Source organism: Pelmatolapia mariae, linkage group LG23 (assembly GCF_036321145.2).
Source record: "Pelmatolapia mariae isolate MD_Pm_ZW linkage group LG23, Pm_UMD_F_2, whole genome shotgun sequence".
In the NCBI taxonomy this organism is placed as follows: Eukaryota; Metazoa; Chordata; class Actinopteri; order Cichliformes; family Cichlidae; genus Pelmatolapia; species Pelmatolapia mariae.
The window spans coordinates 47,332,479-47,353,184 of record NC_086246.1 but is presented as its reverse complement, the minus strand read 5'-3'; the positions used below and the strand labels follow the sequence as shown (position 1 = coordinate 47,353,184).

Genomic DNA, 20,706 nt, shown 5'->3' with positions numbered 1-20,706 from the left:
GACCCAACCCATCAAAAATAGCCAGAGAATTCAGATTTTTTTGGAACTCAGATGTTTATTAACCCTTATAACAAAATCCACATTTTTTTTTTTGCTATATCATTTTTTGTATGATATATTTTGATGATATATCTTATTATTTTTTGTATTGCATTTGATGCATTGGGTGTTTTTGGCAACTTTTTGTTAACAACAATGTTAATTTTATACAAAAAAAGAGTTTTGTCCATAACATTTTGAAATGATGGCAGGTATTGATCATGTTGATGAGATAGAGGTCTCAGAAACTCATGTATCAAATATGATACAAAGGGCATTATAGGGTTCATTTTGTTATGTTATATGCGACTGTAATTACTTCTTATCTTTGTATAGCTGTCAATTCAATACATTTCTGTTTATTTATATAGCAGCAAATCACAACACTAATGCCTTCAAGATGCTTAATAGTGTAAGGTAAATAATTTACAATAATCCAAAAAACCCCAACAATCAAACAACCTTCTATGAGCAAGCACTTTGGTGACAGTGGGAAGGAAAAACTCCCTTTTAACAGGAAGAAACCTGTGGCAGAACCAGGCTGTGGGAGGGGCGACCATCTGCTGCGACCTGTTGTGAGTGAGGCGAGCTGTCTGAGTGCTGCAACCAAATGATCCACATAGGATTTTAAAAACCACTGAAGCAGCTGAGGAAGGTAGAAATACAGGTCACTGCAAAGCTGTAACCTCATGAATGCCTCCTGAGTTGATAAGGAAGATCTTACAATCATAGCAGAAACGAGCTGCAGATCTAATTAAAGCGTGGCACCTGTTACTTTACAGGGTGATAAGGTTGCATAAGTGACCTTGTGCTACTGGAAATACTTTAAAACCAACAGTGCTCTGCTACTGTGGCTCCAGTTTGAGGTGTGGCTAGAGTCAGGTGAACCTGCTGAGCTCTCCTTTTTTTTTTACACCAAAGCCTGTGGTGGTCTTCATTGCTTTTCAGTTTACATAATATCCGTTGAAAGCCATTCTTACAATTATAAACAGCTGTCCACATTCACATGGAGGGATATCTGGGAAGTGATGTCACGTTGCAGCTGGCCAGCCACAGAGCTAGCTCTACAGAAGCCAGTCTGATTGGTCAGGCTGCACACCTATAGGTCAGAAAGACTGTTCATTGGATAAAGTATGATGTGAATACCAGTAGTTTGACATAGTTATCTAACTAAATTTTCAGTCTTATAGGGTCAGTTCTTCTCATTGTCAACAACACACCGAACCTTGGAGGAGTCTAACCCGCGTTTTCAAAGCACAGAAATATAAGTGATCACAACATCATCCAGCTGGGGAGTTACTTCCCCATCTTTTCATTGGTTCCCGTGCACTCGTGTGTCGGTTTAGGTTGCAGGTCTTGGCAGTCTCGTGACTTTTATGTAACATCCTCTTGCATAATGTTATCAGCGCCACCATTTTGGCGGGAAAAGCTTGCAAGGTACGTGTCCGTTTCGGAGAAAACCGAGTTCACCAGGTGTCATCGCGGACTGTGGGAAAATGTCGCTGGCATCTGGATCTCCCACCTGCATGTCTTTGTTACGCAGTGGGTGTAAGTGTGACAGGAAGGGTCAGGGACAATCAGAGGTCAGAAAACAAAAACAGAAGCGTACCCTATGACACCAGGCTGGAAGCGGTAGCAAATAAAATGTCTTCTAGATAAGCGAAGGAGGTTTGAGGCTATTTTATCTTTTGGGAATTGAGACTTTGAGGCTTTTAAGCTTTAGATAAAAACACAAAAAGAATTTTGATAGACTGCCATTACTATAAATCCTCCGCATAGTTAAAAGTCAAACTGCCGAGCACGGCTTTTCCAGTCACATTGATGAAGAATGCTGGCTGCTTCTTTCCTCCATTCCCTCCTTTTGACCTGAAATGGTCCCCCTAATTCAAGGGGCTGCATTTCCTAGAAAGAGTGTTACTTTAGAGGTCCCCACTGTGGGTTTTGGCAGCGAGCGTGCAAGCGATCGCAGAGTCGGCCTGCACTCTGTTCCTCTCCTTTTCTCCTTCTCGTCTCTGACACACAAAGGAAGCGTACTGAAAGACTCCTATTATTAGCCTGCTGGATAAACACAGTCTGCATGAGCAAACAATCATCTGGCTCGCTTAAATCTAATGTACACACCGACACACACACACACGCACTCACCATCAGCAGGAAACATGCGTGTATATATTGTATACATACACTAACGGTAGAAAAAAAGTTTATATGGTGACACAGCATCAGTTAACATCATAGCACACACAAACACTGAGATGCTTACACAGCACACACACACACAAGCAAACACACATGGTTTTAATGTAAATGAGCAAACGCTACAAAGACGGAAAGGGTCTTTCCTTAGACCTGAACATATCTGGGGGAGTCGGAGTACCCAAATAAGACCTTTAACAGCAAAAGCAGATGCAGTGAACATTTTGAGTGCCAAAAACAACAACTAGTTCCCAGATAATACGCTGGTACTACTCAGGAAGGCAACCAAAAGTACTGTAAATAACGTACGTCTATACAGGCTTCCGCTCAAGGCTGTCTTTGTCTCCAGAGTTCAATGACCTTGCAGTTGTGTGTGTTTATTTGCTGTGTTATGAGGCTGTTTCGAGCATTTTATTGGTCAGAGACTAAAGACTTAATCTGACGGGTGTGTAGCACAGCTCTTAATCAGCCGGGGTCTTACACTTTGTATGTTTTTCTGCTCCAATAATGTCAGTATAACAAAATGAAACTATTTCATTGAAAAGGCTGCCACTGCTGGTTATTTGCACACATTCATTTTATTACTGCTGTCACCGTTGTACATAGGTTTGATTTTTACGTGTCCTTCATCTTTCTTAATTCTTCTTTATAATAAGGAGAGAGAGCAACAGTATTTTGATTCTCCTGCATGTACTGGACATGCAGGAAATTGACAATAACAAAAAAAAAAAATCATTGAATCTTAAGAAAGTACTTTTTTTTCTAGTTAATTGTGTCAGGAGAGACCCTAAATGATTAAAGTTTGAGGACTTTAATAATTAAAGTAAAGAAACCATAGAAATGATATTATTGTAGTTATTATATATATATTATGGATATATATGGCTATATGGACATATATATGTGGATATATTATATATTATTAGTTCTGTCCACTCACTACACACATATTTCTCCAGATTACAGTGTGAAAAATCACTGACGGAATGACGACTAATTTGAAGTTCAGTCACAAGTTATGAGCCCTGCATGCCACCATTACAGAATAAGGTTATTAAACAGCTTGTTATAGCTGAGATTTTATGCACCTGATCGGAATAAGACTTTTTTTGGTACAACACACATAAAGCCTTTAATTGGTCTACTTACAGTTACAGAGCAAATAACTGGCCTAATAGTAATTAGATACTTTTGCTGCTTTCCAAACTGCATGCCATGCATTGCATTGTATTTTACTGCGTTTTGACATTTTGTCCTTGTTTGAAAGCTGACAGAGAGGCATACAGGCAAAGGGAGTGGGTGGGGGTGGGTGACATGTGACAAAGATCTAAACGTACTACACTGAATGCTCCGGCACCGGCACAGGCTGAAAGGTGATTAACCACAAATAAGAGTCGGATCTAAAGGATAGCAGCTGTGCTCTGTCTAGCTTTTCATACAGCAATTTTTTTACAGATACAAGCTACATTTTCAAAGCAAACCATGGTAATGAAAAAAAACCCCGTGCTTTCTCAAGTTTTCTTTGCAGCATTTCCTTTAAAGTTTCTCCATGTCTAACATAGCTGGTGAATATCCCCTCCTTTGTGTCTGTATACGTATGTTCGAGGCCATTGTAAAGATTCATTAACGCTAAACGTAATGTCTGGAAACTTACTGTCTTGGTGTGGTTCGAAACCCCGAGCTGAGCCCAACCCCCCATCTTCCACTAACATAGAAAAACACAACTTGGAGGGGTTAGAGGAGGAGTTTGGTGTGGTGGATGGGGGTTGTGTGTGTCCGCATGTGTGTGAATGCAGCACTTTGCTGAGGCTGCAGATGGAAACAGGGCCTTTGAGTTTAAGGGCCAGTGGTGAAAACACTAAGAAACTGGTCATACGGAGGTCGAGTGTATCAGTCTGTGGAGGTCAAACCTCTCTGCTGTTTCTGTGGGACGTCACATGAGCCGGAAAGGTCCTAACAGTGTAACTGCTGCTATGAGTCTACAAAGTGTGTGTGTGTGTGTGTGTGTGTGTGTGTGTATTACTTATGTGAGATGTCACCATGGCAATCATGTGGTGGAATGCAGCTCCAATCCTCTCTAAGTCGTCTAGGAGCGGCTGTGTGTGTGTGTGTGTGTCTGTGTGTCAAAGGTTCAGCGCACCCTAATCGTATGTCTTTCTGGTGGTCTGCTCTCACGCCCCTGAGTTTAACCAATCAAATGCTGCATGTGAGACATAGAAACAAGCAAGAACCTCCTACCGCAACAGTTCTCATACATGTGGTCAAGTCCTTCTAGCACACCAATGATACTGCACATCTACGGGAGCTGACTAATGCTTGAACAGTACGAACTAATCCAGGTATACTGTGGCAAAGTGGGATGGGAGTTTATTTATTATTATTTTACATGCAAATAATAAATTCATCATGTTTTCAAAAGAAATGCTTTGTGTAACATGCAGGTTTGTATGTGAATAACTGAGGATTATTACTTCAATGACCCGAACACTGCATGTATGAAAGCATTGAAATGGGAGCTGTCTAATTCCTGTAACTGTGCAACATTGTCATTTGAACAAGGAAAACTATGCTCGGATGCATTTTAGGGCAACCAGCACATAATAAAACATATGTGTTTCTATATATATAGTTCTTACACCCACTTCGATACCTCATTTAATGCACATTCTTATTTAAATATTCCTTTTCCAGGTTACAAACTTTTTAACACTGACTGTCTCATATCCACACATTCTGTATAATTCTGTATAATGTATTTGCATAACGCTGAGCCTGGCTTATGTTCTCAATGCATCCTTTTTAATTTTTCAGTACAGCAATGCTCCAGCAAATATTTTAATCTCTATTAACTGCTGAAAAATGCTTACCAATGCTAAAAGTTTGGATTTTTAATAAATAATGAAATTATTTGGTCTTTGTAAAACTGTTTTCAGTTAAAGTTAGATTCATATCAGATTAAACTCAAAGTAATAGTTGGACACCTGCTCTGTCTAACACCTTTTTTAAACTTCATTTTATTTATTTTGTTCATAGCGAGTGAGTGTTGCTTGTGTCCTGCCTGTGCTACACATTGCGTAGTTACCAGCAGCAGCATGTTATCAGTAGTGATAGTGCACAAGATGAAGATAGCATCATGATGTCTGCTACCTGTGAGAAAGAGAACCGATTTCTCTGTGTCGTGGAACAACAATGAGTTTATTTTGTCCAATTCTTGAAAAATGTTTAGTTGTTCCTCCAAGTCCAGAGTTTAGTTCATACTCGTATTCAGGAGCCAAAACACAGCTTATACTGATGTTTTAATAGCTGTTAATTAAATCATTGTACTGGGGTGGCAAAGTTGCAATGCTAACGCTGACTGGTCCAATGCATGATGGTCTCAGTCAATAGATGGTTCGTAAAACGTCTGTAGGGAGAGCTACATGATGATTTTGTAGTCTATTAAACAGTGGACGTATTTCCAGGAGCCTGACTCGCTCTGTGCATTATCTAGTGAATGAGTAAAGGTTCATTCGTAGCCTAACAAGTGTTCCAAATTCTTTTTGTGCTTCTTTTGTGAGGAAACCAAACACAATATTACATTTATGGTACCTGTGGAAACCAGTGTTTCCACCATGCTGCATATGCATTAGTTACATGAAGAAGTCATGTGTTTATGATTTTTGTAAAAGTGCCAAAGTGCTTCTGACTCACCGGCTTTGCCTTCCCAGGCAAGCCCCAGCACTCCACTGTAGTCTCTGTCAGTGAGCAGGTAGGACAGGCAGAAGTTGCCCCAGTTGTTCTCCGAGTACAGACTTAGCAGCTTCTCGGGGCCGATGTACAGAGGAGACAGCGGGTCATTTTTATCCTCTTCTGTCATCACCTGGAGACAGTCAGACAAACACAGGAACAATCAAACACACCACAGTTCTGAGAGAGGTCCTGTATTTCAGCTTATTTTGTTGCTGTGACTCACTTCCACTCCCAGAAGAAGACACATAGGCACCATCACGGACTGATGCATGAACTCAAGTATCTCAATAAAAAGCTTGTTCATGACATGATCTTGAATGTGTAAAAGCTTCACTGTGTTATCAGCGATCAGCAACTGAAGAACATTGCTCAAAGGTTTGTGGAGTTTGTGCACTGTTCTGAAGCTTACTCTGAGGGACTTGACTTTAAAGTTGATCAACTGGATTCCACTGAAGTCCACCTTGTCGTAGATGTCATTCACGGCCCGGATGTACGAGGCAACCTGAGAAACCACAGTTAATGCAAGAACAACAGGAATCTCTCTGGAGTTAAGCTAAAAAAAAATTAGCTTTTTTGCCTTTAACAAGTCACAATAAGACAAGGAAAGGGAAAAATGAAAACATTAACTGATATATCATAATAACTTATTCTATTTCATTTATAAATAAAAACAGGATTTTTAGAAGGTTTAGCATTTTATCCTTTCAGTGCTATAACTGATATTTTCTTCTTGAAGATAACCTTCTCCTGCTGATTTGAAAAGATTGAACAATAGAAATCTGTTGACAACAATGTGATTGTTATATATGTAAATGTGTCGTGTCAGGTAATCTATAAAGCACTGGGTGTTTTTGTTGCGGTTGGCACAGATTGTAACAGTTTCAGCAAAGCATGTGCACACCGGTCACATGCGGAGGTTTGATTCTGCACAGCAGGAGACAAACGTACAAAAGCGCCTGTGGGGAAATGCTCATGAATGTAAATATTGACAGCTTGGATGTAGGAGACATTCAAACTGGGTCAGGAGCCTCTGACAACAACGTTTTGCTTATTTACACTCAACGATCCCATCACGGCATCAGTTACAGTATATTTTCTCACTCTGTGCAACAAAGGTCTGGCGCTGAACCAGAGACAACAAATGTGCTTGTTTAAGGTGGAAAGAATCTGAGGCGGGTCAAAGAGGTGCTGAAAGGGTGGACAGCACAAGAAACTCCAGAGAGAATAACAAGGAAACTAAGGACAAACTGACTTACTCATTAACTGACTTGACTTTGACTAATAAGAGATTTAATTAGTCAAAAAAGAGATTCGTGGGAGCATGAACTCACATCTGTGCACTTATCTTGTTTTATCACAAAAATAATGACTCTTTATTGGTTTTTAATTCGGAGGAATCAGAAAGATAATCATACTGAAGTGGGTTTTTGCATTATCGTATCATCTTGTAACTAAACTCAATTAAATGTAACGCATCATGTGACCTCCGGTCTGATTATGTTTCTGACTGCATTGAGGCAATGCGGGGACATCAGCAGAAAGTAAGCTTTTAGCTGCTTGTCTGCTGATGTCGTGGCAGATGGCCGCTCCTCCCTGAGCCTGCTGCTGTCGGAGGTTTCTTCCTGTTAAAAGGGATTTTTTCCTTCCCACTGTCGCCAAAGTGCTTGCTCATAGAGGATCACATGATTGTTGGCTTTTTTGCTGTATGTTTTATTATTATAGGGTCTACCTTACCATATAAAGAGCCTTGAAGTGACTGTTTTTGTGATTTGGTGCTGTATAAATAAAATTGAATTGATATTGAATTTTAGCCCGGCATGTCCTTTAAACTCAATGCCTGTTCAACTGGAAAGTATTAAAAATGTTTTTAGTTTGCATCTGTAAGCTCAGAGTTGGTTTTTACTACAGCTGCAACAGTTGTACAACATTACAATGGAGGGATTTTCATACTTTAAGCTTTATGTGTTGTTTAAAAATAAAGAAATGAGCGGATGCACCGTGGATAACTCCACCCAATCAGAAGTTAGTTGCCTTCTTCTTCTTCATTCAGCTGCTCTCTTTAGGAGACACCACAGCAGATCATCTGTCTCCATCGCATCCTCCTCTGTCACATCAACCTTCCTCCTTCACTACATCCATGAATCTTCTTTCTGATCTTCCTCTTTTCCTCTTAACTGGCAGCTCCATATTCAACATTCTTTGTCCAGTATATCCACAGTCCCTCCTCGGCACATATCCAAACCATCTCAGCCTTCACTTTAACTCTTTCTCCAAACTGCTCAACCTGAGCTGTACCTCTGATATATTTATTACTAATCCTCTCCTTGGTCATTCCCAGTGAAAATCCGAACATCAGCTCTGCCACCTCCAGCTTGGCCTAGAAAGCATTTAAGCATAGAAAGCAGTGCTTGTATAAATGGGTGTGAATGGATGAATGATACATAAATATGTCTGTGCAGGTTCTCAGTCATCCAGGTCATGGAAGTCTAAGGAGCTTGGGAAGAAAGTGACTGGACTTGTTTCACCTCTGGTCAGAGAAGCTTCTTCAGTTCTAAAACCAAATGGAGAGTGCCAGGTATTTAATCCGTAGTGGGAGTTGTCCCTTCAGTGTGTCATTGACCCACTATTGATCATGTGCCTAACCACATGAGCCAAAGTGTGAAAAAGGGTGTGAGTCATTATCAGCAGAGGTTTCAGGTAAAACCATTGTGTGACCTTGCCCCACCCTTTCAAGTGATCCTTTGAGATCATCTGACGCAAGATGTGAAGTGGGTGCTGAGGTGCCTGGGAAGGGATCTCAAAACTGCACTGTAGGTGGCAGACAGTTGGAGTTGTAAGCCACTGCCTCTGTTCAAAGATGGTGGTTCACAGCAGATATAGATGGCTTCTCTTACTCCTCTTTCAAACCATCTGTCTTCTCTGTCCAAAATGTGAACTTTGGCATCCTCCAAAGAGTGACCTTTGACCTTTAGATGCAGATGCACAGCTGAATCTTGTCCTGTCGAGGTGGCTCTTCCATGTTGTGCCTTGTGTTTATGGCAGGGGTCCCCAATCCCAGTCCACGAGGGCCGGTGTCCCTGCAGGTTTTAGATCTCACCCTGGGTCAACACACCTGAATCACATGATTAGTTCATTACCAGGCCTCTGGAGAACTTCAAGACATGTAATTTATCCATTTAAATCAGCTGTGATGGATCAAGGACACATCTAATACCTGCAGGGACACTGGCCCTCGTGGACTGAGATTGGGGACCCCTGGTTTATGGAGTGTCTGTTTGGTTTCTCCAGTGTAGAGGTCTGAGCACTCCTCGCCGCACTGCACTACATAGTTAGCTTGCGTTTTACAATCTTGTCCTTGGGATAAACCAGTTTTGTCTGAGGGTGTGGCTGGATCTGAAGTGTACTGGGATGTCGTGCTTGGAGAAAATTCACCTATGTCAAAGCATAAAGCGCTTTGAGTTCTCAGGTAGACCAGAAAAGCACTATAGAAGAACCAGTCTGTTTACCATTCATCAAATTTTTATCAATGATTTTCTAAAACTTTGATTCTGATGTGAAAGACCGTGTTTGGGTAGGCAGAGCCAGCCATAGTTATTATCTGCTTGGCTTCAGTTTTCAAAGAGCTGGTGAAAAAGGGAAGGCAAGATAAAGCAAGGTAAGCATGGACAGTTCACCATTTACCATGCATTTAACATCTAAACTTCACCTTGTTCTCAGCATGGCAGTTTTATAGTTGTCAGTTATATGTTTTAAAGAACATACTGAAGAAACTATTTAGAAAAATGATAACAATTCTGGTGCAGGTCTTTGCACCTGACACAGAGCCTCATTTAGCCATGTTTGCAGCCAGTGCAACATAATGTCCCTGCAGTGCATTGCGCCACGGCTGCTGTGTGCGTCAGAGCGGGGCCTGGTATTTGCATCTTCGTTCGGCATCAAGGTAGCAAACACTTTTATTGTTGACTATCTCAAAGGTAAATAATGCAGCACAAATTGTTGTCCACTCAATCCTTTGATGTTGGTTGATACAAAATCAGACAAAAGTTTAAGTCGTGACCAAAATCCAACCTTAGCCCAGCATAATGCTGCTTTAATATTTAAATAATATGATAGCAGGTAAAGCCTGACACCATGTACTGAACTACTAGCTGGTACAGTTACAAAAAGGATGATAAGCAGTAAACAACCATAGATTTAGTATACAGTTTTTTTGTCTGCCTGTATTTTAAAACAAGAGGCTTGAATGATAATTTAAAGTCTGACTAATGATTGCACTTGTTTCATTAGGATAAGGTTTTACTATCGACGAATGACACTAAGTGACCCGTGTACCCAAAATCCAGGACACCGAATGCAGTTAAGAGTGTGTAAACAAAGCGTGGAGAGTTCTGCCAACAGGAGGGGAAATGTGCTGTGATTTGATGCTCCTGCAGGATGTCCCAATAGAGAAACACTGTGCTCTTAAACGAGCGCCCTGTGGCCCTAAAGGCAGGGGATCTTTTGTTTGTGATGTCAAAAAAGCACAAAGAAACTTAACTATTCTTAGCTCTGTTTATTTTTTTTTGTTACATGTTTCTATTTAGCTTTTTGTGAATATTTCTAACCTTTGCAGCAATCCTGAATATCTGAAGCCAAACTTCTTAAGTGGCAAATAAAGCAGTTTTGAACTTCTCACCTGAGCCACAACCGCTTCGACAGACTTGAATCTTTTGTAGTAGAGGTAGTCTGCACGAACGTGGAGGAGGCAGGTGGTCTTTGACTCATCCAGAGTTCTCCTCGCCCGGCTCACTGGTGCCTCCTGTGGATAAAAATGCAAGGACGTGATGCAAAAGAAAAACCGATGGGAGACCGATTTGAATTTGTTATTCTCCATAGCAAATATTCAACAGAATGTACTGAAATTACAGATCTGATTTAGGGAGAAAGATGTCATGAAGTGGCAAAAACTGCACATACACGAGTTTAAGAAAGTGAAAGCAGATGAAAGTGAGACTTTCTCAAAGTAAATGTTGACACAGAGCTCGTACTCATGACCTAGTGGGAGCGGGGACAGGTAGTGGCAGGAACACAACTTGGATGCTTAAATGGGAAAAACATCTGTTGGGAACATCTCATGACCAAACAGTGGAAGTGATCTCTGACAGGAGGTATGTTGTTAAAAATGGATTCATACCAATGTCCCAACATCCACTGTTGACAATAGACTTTGAGAGCACCACCCACTTGGTCATAGGTTAACAATTTTCCACGTGCCCATGGGGAATATTAGATTAATTGATACAGCAGATGTTTATAACAGCTGTTTTTATCATTTTACAGCCAAGGTCGCCTGTGAGGCGGCCGCTCAGCTCCCTGCTGGTCACCGCGCTACCGGCGGTGTGATAACAGCCTTCTGGAGTTATAAACAGTAACTTACTCGGTGACTCACGAGGCCCAATAAAAGTGAATGAATGGTCAGTTATAAAAGATGAATCAGACACATGAGTGAATTTCTTCCAAAAACAGTTATAGGATTGGCTATAAATAAAGATTACAAAGAAGGAAACGGAAGGAAAGTGGATACAGTAGATCCCTCATTCAGTTTATGTCTGGATGATCATACCTGACTGGATCTGAGGTTTTGGGCGAGGACGTTTAGAGTTTTTGCAGCACAGAATCCATCGGGGGCAGACGTCATGTATGACAGAGCTAGTAACAAACACAGATATTTACAGTCACAAAAATACTGAATCTGCACTGTTCTTCTACCTCGCCTTTAGCCAGATACACAGAAAGTTGCAGATTGCCAAGCCAATGAGTGACGCTTGTCCTTGAGCACGTTTATTCACGTTGCTTTCCCTTCAGCCATACTAAATAACTGAGCAGAGATCAAAGGCTTGCTCCACCTGCAACTATTCAAATTTATTGGAACAAAAGAGACATTGAGAAAGATCAAAATAAACACATGATGTAATGTAAAGTGTGATCTTTGGAAAATATTTGTGCTGACATGATAATGTTAAATAACTTGCTCTGCATGTTTGTTTCTCTAGGGGCAATGATCAGTGAACAAATACTGAATATAGGTATGTAAGAACTGGACTGCACAGAAAAACATCCTGCCTGTACTGATTGCTAGAACTAACCCCAACCCTGTACCTGTGCGATCCTTATTCTCTACTAAATAGTTGCATGAGGTCACAATAAAGACTTTACTCCTCTAATAAGAAAAAATCTACAGCTGTTTCTGGATTTTGCTGGGAAATTTTGAAATTCTCTCTTTTAGACCTGTTCCTGCTGTACTTCATTTTATTTATTTTTAGTCATTTCCAAATGGAAGTTAATATCAGCAATTAGAACAAAGAGCAACAGAATATTTAAAATATCAAGTGAAAGGCCCTCAAACTGGAAACTTGCACGAAAATCACATCACATGATGCAGATCAGTCATGCGGTTCCACTCTTGAATTTGCTAACGATAACAAAAGCTGGGGATTGGGTCCTTGTGAGCGACCATTCGTGCAGCAATCACGGGCAGAAGCACCCTCACACAATATATAAATAGACCTGCATTTGGAAACCAGCACACTGGTCTGGAGTGAGAGCAATGGAGCCACATGTGGAAATGATGTTATAACTGCTGCTCTGATTTCATTAAAACATTGTCTGTGATTTGCAACACCTCTGGGAAGGCTGTCTCATTCAATCTGATGCAATAATGATGGGTTTTGCATGTTTTGGCGCATCATGTTGCATTGAAAAAGCTGCAGAATTTCACAAAAGTGCAAGAAGTCAAAAGGTGCTCACACTGAAAGAGTACAAGGTTTATAGTCAGGAAACCAGTGCAAATGGAAAGTAATGTAATCCACTCTGCATTAATGTTGACCAAATATTATTGAAATCCACAGTTACAGTAGAGTCACATGACATGATGATAAGTGACTTTAAGGGGTAATGCAAAGTTTGTGTGTGAGAGACACTCAGGCATGAACCTACAGTGAGAGAACACATGATTGGATCACACCATTATACCAAAGTCCTTCAGCCAATCAGAAACCCGTAATTCATCCTATACATGGCACGAGTGGGGGTGGATATAGATGCGGAGGCCTAAATGCTGGGTGTCGACTACCCACAGACTGAATTATTTCCAGACCACATGTCCATGTTCTCTTCCTTAGTCTGTTGAAGAGTCTCACAGCAGAAGACAAATCTTTGTGTAGTCAAACTTGCAAGCAAATAGTTTCTTCTTTATAATATTTGTTAAGAAATAAACACCCTTTTTCAACTGGAAACCAAAGACAGCAACTAAATGGATTTAATTGGAATGGCCTCTTGTACAGTCAGGGCAAACAGAAAAGGATTTTCCCAGATGAAAAAAAAAAATCAGTGTCACATTTCAGCCAAGACCCTCATTTCCAACAGCTGCTGGAAGCCACTTCTACCGTGAAGAAAAATGTAGAAAATCCAATCCAGAGTCAAAGTCTTATTCCAGCTTTTTAGTGTAACAGTTACATTATTTACACACAAAGCCAAAATTACAATCCTGCCACACAATCACAGAACAGTTAAATCTTTAATGGATGCTCTTCCTGTGCATAAATTGTTGCATTGTGGTGAAGAGATTTGGATTGTTTGGGAGCAGGTCCAACACAGGCACTGAGGTTGGAAATGAATAAAATATGTGTGCATAGGAGAGCTCTGTTTTTGGCCTAAAGTTACTGTTTTAGGGGCCAGATGAGCTTATTGGACCCCCCTTCTATTTTCTGGGGGGCTGGAGCCTATCCCAGCTGTACACAGTGGGCAGGTCGTTTGTCCTTCCCAGGCCCATTTTGGACATTAGACCTCTCTTTCTTTTATCCCATAGCCTCTGTCTCTTATTGTACTCGCTTTTATTGTTGTCAAAATATTAATTTAAAAAAAGTATAAGTGTCACAAGCATCATCTGTGATACAGTCGTATCAGATAAACTGTTTCCAGCGGGTGTACATTACTCATGAACACATGGTCGTTGCCAAAATTAGATCTTTGATCTAACAGTTATTCAGTGGAGTCACAGTTTGCCCAATGATGTCATTTGCACACTAACTGGGAAGTTGCTTGGCGATCCTACTTCAGATATTTCTCATCAACCCACGTCTTCTCTATTTATGCAATTTATGAAACTTAAATACAGCTAAAGGTACTTCCCACTATGAATGACACTTGCTGAGTATTTGTTTGAAATAATGTAACAACATTTTGATGCATCTTCAGCCATTTTCACAAATGTACTGAACCTTTCTGAATTAATCAGCAGAGACTCAAGTGTCTAGCCACGTTGGAACAGATTAAATTGTATTAAAACAGCAAAATGCAAAGTCTGTGTGGGGTCCTGTTGTGCAGATTTACCCAATGTGAGACTTGCCTCCTGGAAGCTCGGATTAGGAAGCACCCTCACCTGAACCAAACAGAGGATTTTAAGCAGTGAGAACAAAGCTCAGACAAAATACCTCCCTTTTTGTGCTACATGCCAAAAAGGACAACTATCATTTTCAAGAGCTAAAAACTCTTACATCAGCATTTTCCATCCAGAGCATCACCTACATGCAACAACTGAAGCGACTTTAGCACCGACTCAAATGTTTAATGACTTTCTTGTATTGCTGGAATATCAGGAGTTCAGCCGGGGTGAGAGTTATTTCTCAAATTCTCCAAACTTGCATGTAATAGATCAGTAAATACAAAAAAGTAGATGTTTGATGGTCCATTTATGTCATTGGAAGATTACAAAATGTAAAATAAATCCTCAGTAGATGTTCTGAAGAGGACATATATTGTGGGCAACGACTACTTCCTGATTGTAAAGGCACTTTCAGTTTGGAGGAGCAATTAAGGACCCAGCAGTTAAACATTAAAAGTTATAATAAATGTGGATATTTATTACTTTTCATTTAACCAAAAGGAATTTGAGGTTAATAATTACCCATCATTCCTAGGCTACTCCCTAGCAGTAGGAAGTAACTGCAGGTTACTCCCTATGCACGATCTCAGGGGCAATGAGTACACATTCCCTGAAACACTGTATGTACTTCCAGAGTACTTAAGATGGCTTAGATGGCTAAAAAGATTCATAATAAATAGAATTTTTTAAAAAGTAAATTCTCATATTCACAATGGAAAGTCAATGATATGTTTAGGTAAACTTAAAAAAATCTAAATATAAAAATGTAAAACTAAAAATTTTCCTTCCTTTTTGGTATTGTTAATTTGTTACACTGACAGTTATAAACTGCATTTTTGCAACATAATTGTTTTTTAAACATCTAGGGGGCAACCAGTTTCCTCTATCTTTATTTATGCAGCCCTGAAATTAAACAAATTTGTTTATTATTGCCTTTTTTACATGCATAACTTAGTGTTTAGTACGTGGGTATGTCCCTAAGGTGTGTCTATGCATTTTAAATTTTTGCATGTAGTTTAATGACCTTTAACGGAATGATTGCATTAGCCAAAATAGATACTTATAATTTGAGTTTTTATTCACATTTTTAAATGACCAGGACAATACTGACCATCATCTACGGGCGGAAGATTAGCTGAAGGGTTCCTACAGTGAACACAAAATGACTTCGCACATTGTTCATATGTTACTTAATGTTACCACACTGCACTATGATGATTTGCTGCAATATGTCCGCTCTTGGCTTGACCTGTTCCCCAGATTTGAAACATGTTATGGCATCCAGTATCCCATGGGGGACTGAAAGTTCCTCATGTGTCCCTTGTTGCCTCCACACGACACCCACGGGAAGTGGAAATATACACAAGAGCAGACGCATTATGTCACCCATCTCGTGGTCTAATTTACCACTTTGTTTAGAAGCATTGATTGTTTATTTATCATCTGCAAAATCTTTCACAGCTTCCTGCAGATATGCTGGCCTTGTGAATGAAAGAGCAGGATGTTAACAGCTGCGATGCTATCGCATGCAAAGTTTGGCTACAGCTTTGAAAGACGCTGAAGAAACGGCAGGAGGATTAGGGAGGAAAGGCAGCCGCGGAGTCTGTGCAGACTTCTGGAGAAACGGTGGGGGGAGACGGGGTTTCTTGCATAATGTGAATTATGTTTCCAGTAAAAAGTTTTCTTGGAAAAATTCAGATACTATTGCAAATGTGCACCTTCAGCAAGGGAATCACATTTTGGCATCCACATTGATTCATATACTCTTTGACAGTTGTCTGATGTACCCCCCATAGATCATATGATCCTAAGCCAAACCCAAGTTCATCTTAATCTGTTGTTGTAGAAATTGTCTCCAAAACCCTCAAACCCCGAAGAAGTCACCACATACTGCTTTTCTTTCTTCTTCTCCTTATTTTAGAAACCTACCTCCTTCTCTCACTCCTCTTCCTTCTGATTTAGGCCCAAGCCTCACCTACCCCTCCTGTTTCAAGAGTCACACCATCTTCGGTTTGTCTTTTCTTTGGCCAGTGCCCAGGCAGTGAGGGCCCCTACACCCCCTCTTAAAGAGCTGTTCTGTTACATTATAAGGTCCCCGGGTACTACACTGACCTCTAGTAACATTAGCTTGAGAACTACAGGCTGCAGATACTACACAAGAGAGGAGCACTGAGGATGAAAAATAGTGGGAAAGATGTGTTGCTGTAAAACTGCCAAAAGGGCCGTTAATCAAGCTATTGATATGTTTATGCCAAAGGCCAGGAAATTCAGGTCATGGTGTATCATTTGGATTGCAAATGCACAAATATCCTGCACAGTGAGCATTACTGGGACCCTTACTCCAGAGGCACTAGAAGTTTGAGTGCAGGACAACCTTTTCATTGAAGTCGAAGCAGTCTTACCCATGTCGTCCTCACGGTAGATTATCGAGTGGTGGTCTGTTGGACTGCTGGTGTATCTGTCAGATGGCTCTATGTGATAAGTCCCATTTTCTGTATGGATAGTTCCCTCAAACTGTCCCTGTAACACAGAGCCATGGCAGGCGGAGGCAGGTTCACCTGCATGACCAGGGCAGGAGAGACGGGGATTAGAGAGAGGTGAGATTATATTTGATACTGACAGAAACCTGAATACAGGGGGCAGCAACTGCACACACAAGGTGAGGTATGGGGTAAGAGAGAAATCAGCCTTTTGCAGCTCAGATTATTATTTTTAAATAATTTTATATTTTTGCATATTCTGTTGTATGTCTTTTGTTGTACATTGCGTAGTTCTTCATAATGGTTTCTAAATTATCATTCACTTTATTTATCTATTCTGTTTGCCATCTGTGGACAGCAAAGAAAGAATTTCATTGTACAGGGAAACCTGTTTCTTTCCATTGCATATGAAAATAAACCTTGAAACTTGAGACTTGAATGAGGACTTTTGAAATTCTGCAGAGGATCTTTTATCCTTGTGCCCAGCACGGTTTAATTTGGCCTAATCAATGTGGAGCTATTACTAAAGATGTTTCTTCAGGTGGAACTTTCCAGATATAGCCCAGGTTAAATTTTGATTGTAGTGAAATTGGTTAAATAGATCTTTGCTTTTTTTTTCTTTTCTTTTTTTTGCAAATGTAGACAAATTGTTTGGAGTCTGCAGGATGACAAGACATCTCTGTGATACCTACCTTCTAATATTCCTGAGTAGATGTGGGAAAGATCAACATACGTCGAATCATTTTCACTGACCAATGTAAAGTCTTTAGAAAATACTGCACTGTTTTGCCTCAAAAGCAGGTGGAAAATCCTGAAGGGAAGAAAAACACAAACAGCTTACAGATGTGGTCAAAGCTTTGTAGTGTTGTGGGAAGTATGCAGATCTATAATCTCCTGAGATATATGGACTAATGAGTGACTAATGTCTGACATGTGTTACAGGTTTAGGAGCAACAACAAAGAGTTTGCACAGCCAGGTATTTCCTATTAGTTTAACCAAAGAGTTGCATATAGACAGACATTTTCAACCAGTTGCCCAGACAGAAATATGAATTTACCTGTGAAAAGCAGTAAAATTCAAATGCAGTGTATAGTCCTGAGACTGTGTGGCTCTCTTGGCTCTCAAGTGCTTCCTATGAAGATCTTCCCTGTCGTAAGACAAGCCCTCGTAATACTTTATGTAAGGACTCATGCTACCCACAGCACCTGTTGGAAAGGAAGATGTTCCTATTACTGAGGAAAAGCAACATTTTGAAAGTATTTTTGTTTCTAATTTTCAGGTTACTCTGATTTTAACAGCTTGTGTTATTCTTTGAAATAGATAGAAAATCATGACGAAATGTTTTGGAACTGCTGGCTCCTCTTTTTCATAATGACTGCAATTCTCTATGGCATGCTGGATATCAGCATCTGAGCCAGATCCTGATTGATAGTGATCTATTCCTGCCTTATCCGCACTTGTAGTTGATTACAGTTTGTGGGCATCTGCTTGACCACCCAGTTTTTAAGGGCTGAACACACAAAGACCAACTTCTTTTAGTGATCCAGGAACAATTTGGTGATAATCTGTACCGTTTTCAAAATGATAGAGCACCATTTCACAAAGCAAAAGTGATAACTAAAGGCTTACAATAAATCAAATTAACATTATGTTCCTATTGCTGAGAAGTTCCAGTCACCCGTTTCAATTTATCTAATTAGTGGTCATAGTGGGGTCTCAAGTCTGTTGCAAGGCCAACACAGAGACAGACAACCATTCGCACCTACAGGCAATTTAGGATAACCAATTAAACCGCATGCATTTGGACTGTGGGAAAAAGCCAGAGTACTCAGAGAGAATCCACACAGAAAAGTCTTACCCAGATGGTGTATTTGAACCCCAAACCTTCTTGTTGTGAGGCACCAATGCTAGAAGCACAACGCCTCCATGCTAGCCAACTGAGAAGCTCATTAAACCTTATCCGACTGAGAACCTTTGGTCGGTCCTTATAAAGCAGGGGATCAAACAGAAACACTTGACCAGCTTCAAGCACTGATAAGGCAGGAATAGTATGCCATAAATAAAGATAACAGTCCAGAAGCTGATATCCCATTGTGGTTCGAAATATAATAGAAACATGGTCAAAAAGATCAGATGAACAAAATCTGAAGGTACCAAATTTGCACCACTGCCAAAGCTTGGTCATGACTGTAAGCAGCCTTTACAGAGTGATTTATATTTGGCACGCTACACCACAAAGTCAATCCTGATGCAGATGACACATTCCTATTTTAACAAAATCCTTGTTTATTACAGGAGACATATTCGTTTTTTTAAACTCTGTGTTGTTTTCCAGCAAGTTGTTTTTGCAGCTGTAGGAGGTTAAACAGCAGGGGAGTTGTTTTGGAGTTGTCATGATGTTTTCCTTGGTTTTAGATGCCTTGTTATCTAGGGCCATTCTAAGATGCTAAGGTTTTGAAATAAATGTTGCTGTGCTTTATTAATGTAAACTTAAACCAGAAATGTGATTGTCACTAAGTGTCAACATTCACTCTCTCAGTAAGCATTGGGTTTGTAAAAAGTTACTTTAAAATTAGACATGAATCCAAGTCTGCTATTCATTCTATTAGTAGCTTTATAGTGCAGTGGTTTACACATGGGCATAGTAAGGAAAACATCCACAGTTCAATGACAAAACAAGATCCAATCCAAGACACGTAGATACATATTCCTTGGAGGATGTGCCAGGAAGCATCTGGTGTAAAAATTTGCCAAATCAGATATGTGGGGCTACCCCTCTTGAATGAGAGCATCAAAAGTAGCTGCTTCTAAATTCTCAAAAATATCTTTCTTCTTTTTGGAAGTTTTTTTTAATTAGTTTCATTGTTAAAGCAAAGAAATATTAAACATTTTGAATATACATAACTTGTTGGACTTCAACATGACTTCAGATCAAGATTATAATGACACAAACTTTGCTAAGCACATTCATGCTCCAAGGGGAAAAATAAATCCAGCAATAAACCCAAATTTATCCTAAATAATCTTTCCAGACAATATCATCTTGGCATAATCACAACAATTTTAACTGTCTGTCTGCCTAAAACTAATCTGCCATCTACTGAGTGTTTTCTGGCTAACTGAAGAAACCCTTGAGGGAAGAAAATTATAATTCCCTGTAGCTTGCAGCCATTTCTAGTTGCCCATCATGAGTGACTCCCGCATAAATACACTATAATGCACTCCAATAAGCAAGACTAAGTGAGCAAAACATTTTTCTCCACTGCTGATAACACTTTGCAAGAGCACACTTCTGTACAGCATTCCTGAGGGGGCAGGTCGAGACATGTCTCGCCCAGGACAGACCAGTCCACCAAAACACAGCCATTTCATACACACACAGACACTCAGGCAGACTGACGCTCACATATGCACATGTGACTACAAACAGCCCTGCTTATTTTAGGTGCAGTTCTAAGACCTCTTATTCAGACAGTATTTAGAATCTACCTGTAATCCATTCATGGCAGCCGACAAGCAAAAGCAGCAAACAGCAGTGTTGGACCCCCATCGTCTCCTTATTGGGGCGCTCTTCTCCTTTCCTCACCTCTCTCTGTCTTTCTCATCTCATTTCTCCTTACCTTTCTCTTCGGCTTATCTCGTACCTGTGGTTTCCCACACTGGAATGTGACTACTTATAAAATTCAAGCCATGACACAGGAAGATATGAACACTGACACACTGGAGAGGCACATTCAGACTTGTTTGCTAACAGATACCTGCGCAGTTGCAGGAAGGCTTTCAAATGAAGTTGTGAGATATGTTTCTCAAATAGTTAGCATAGCGCAGAGATTCTCACT

General features: G+C 40.2%; 1 protein-coding gene across 1 annotated transcript in view; it reads right to left on the bottom strand.

Annotated features, from left to right (window-relative positions):
* Positions 1-20,417, bottom strand: part of si:ch1073-396h14.1 (disintegrin and metalloproteinase domain-containing protein 10) — a 30,694-nt gene extending 10,277 nt beyond the window's left edge. The window contains exons 1-8 of the mRNA XM_063467712.1: positions 20,357-20,417; positions 17,925-18,072; positions 17,559-17,677; positions 16,789-16,944; positions 11,567-11,652; positions 10,640-10,759; positions 6,374-6,466; positions 5,926-6,094 (exon numbers count right to left, since the gene is read on the bottom strand). Coding sequence (XP_063323782.1) covers positions 5,926-6,094; positions 6,374-6,466; positions 10,640-10,759; positions 11,567-11,652; positions 16,789-16,944; positions 17,559-17,677; positions 17,925-18,072; positions 20,357-20,417 — 952 coding nt within the window. The remainder of the gene's footprint in view (positions 1-5,925; positions 6,095-6,373; positions 6,467-10,639; positions 10,760-11,566; positions 11,653-16,788; positions 16,945-17,558; positions 17,678-17,924; positions 18,073-20,356) is intronic.
* Between the last annotated feature and the right edge of the window lie 289 nt (positions 20,418-20,706).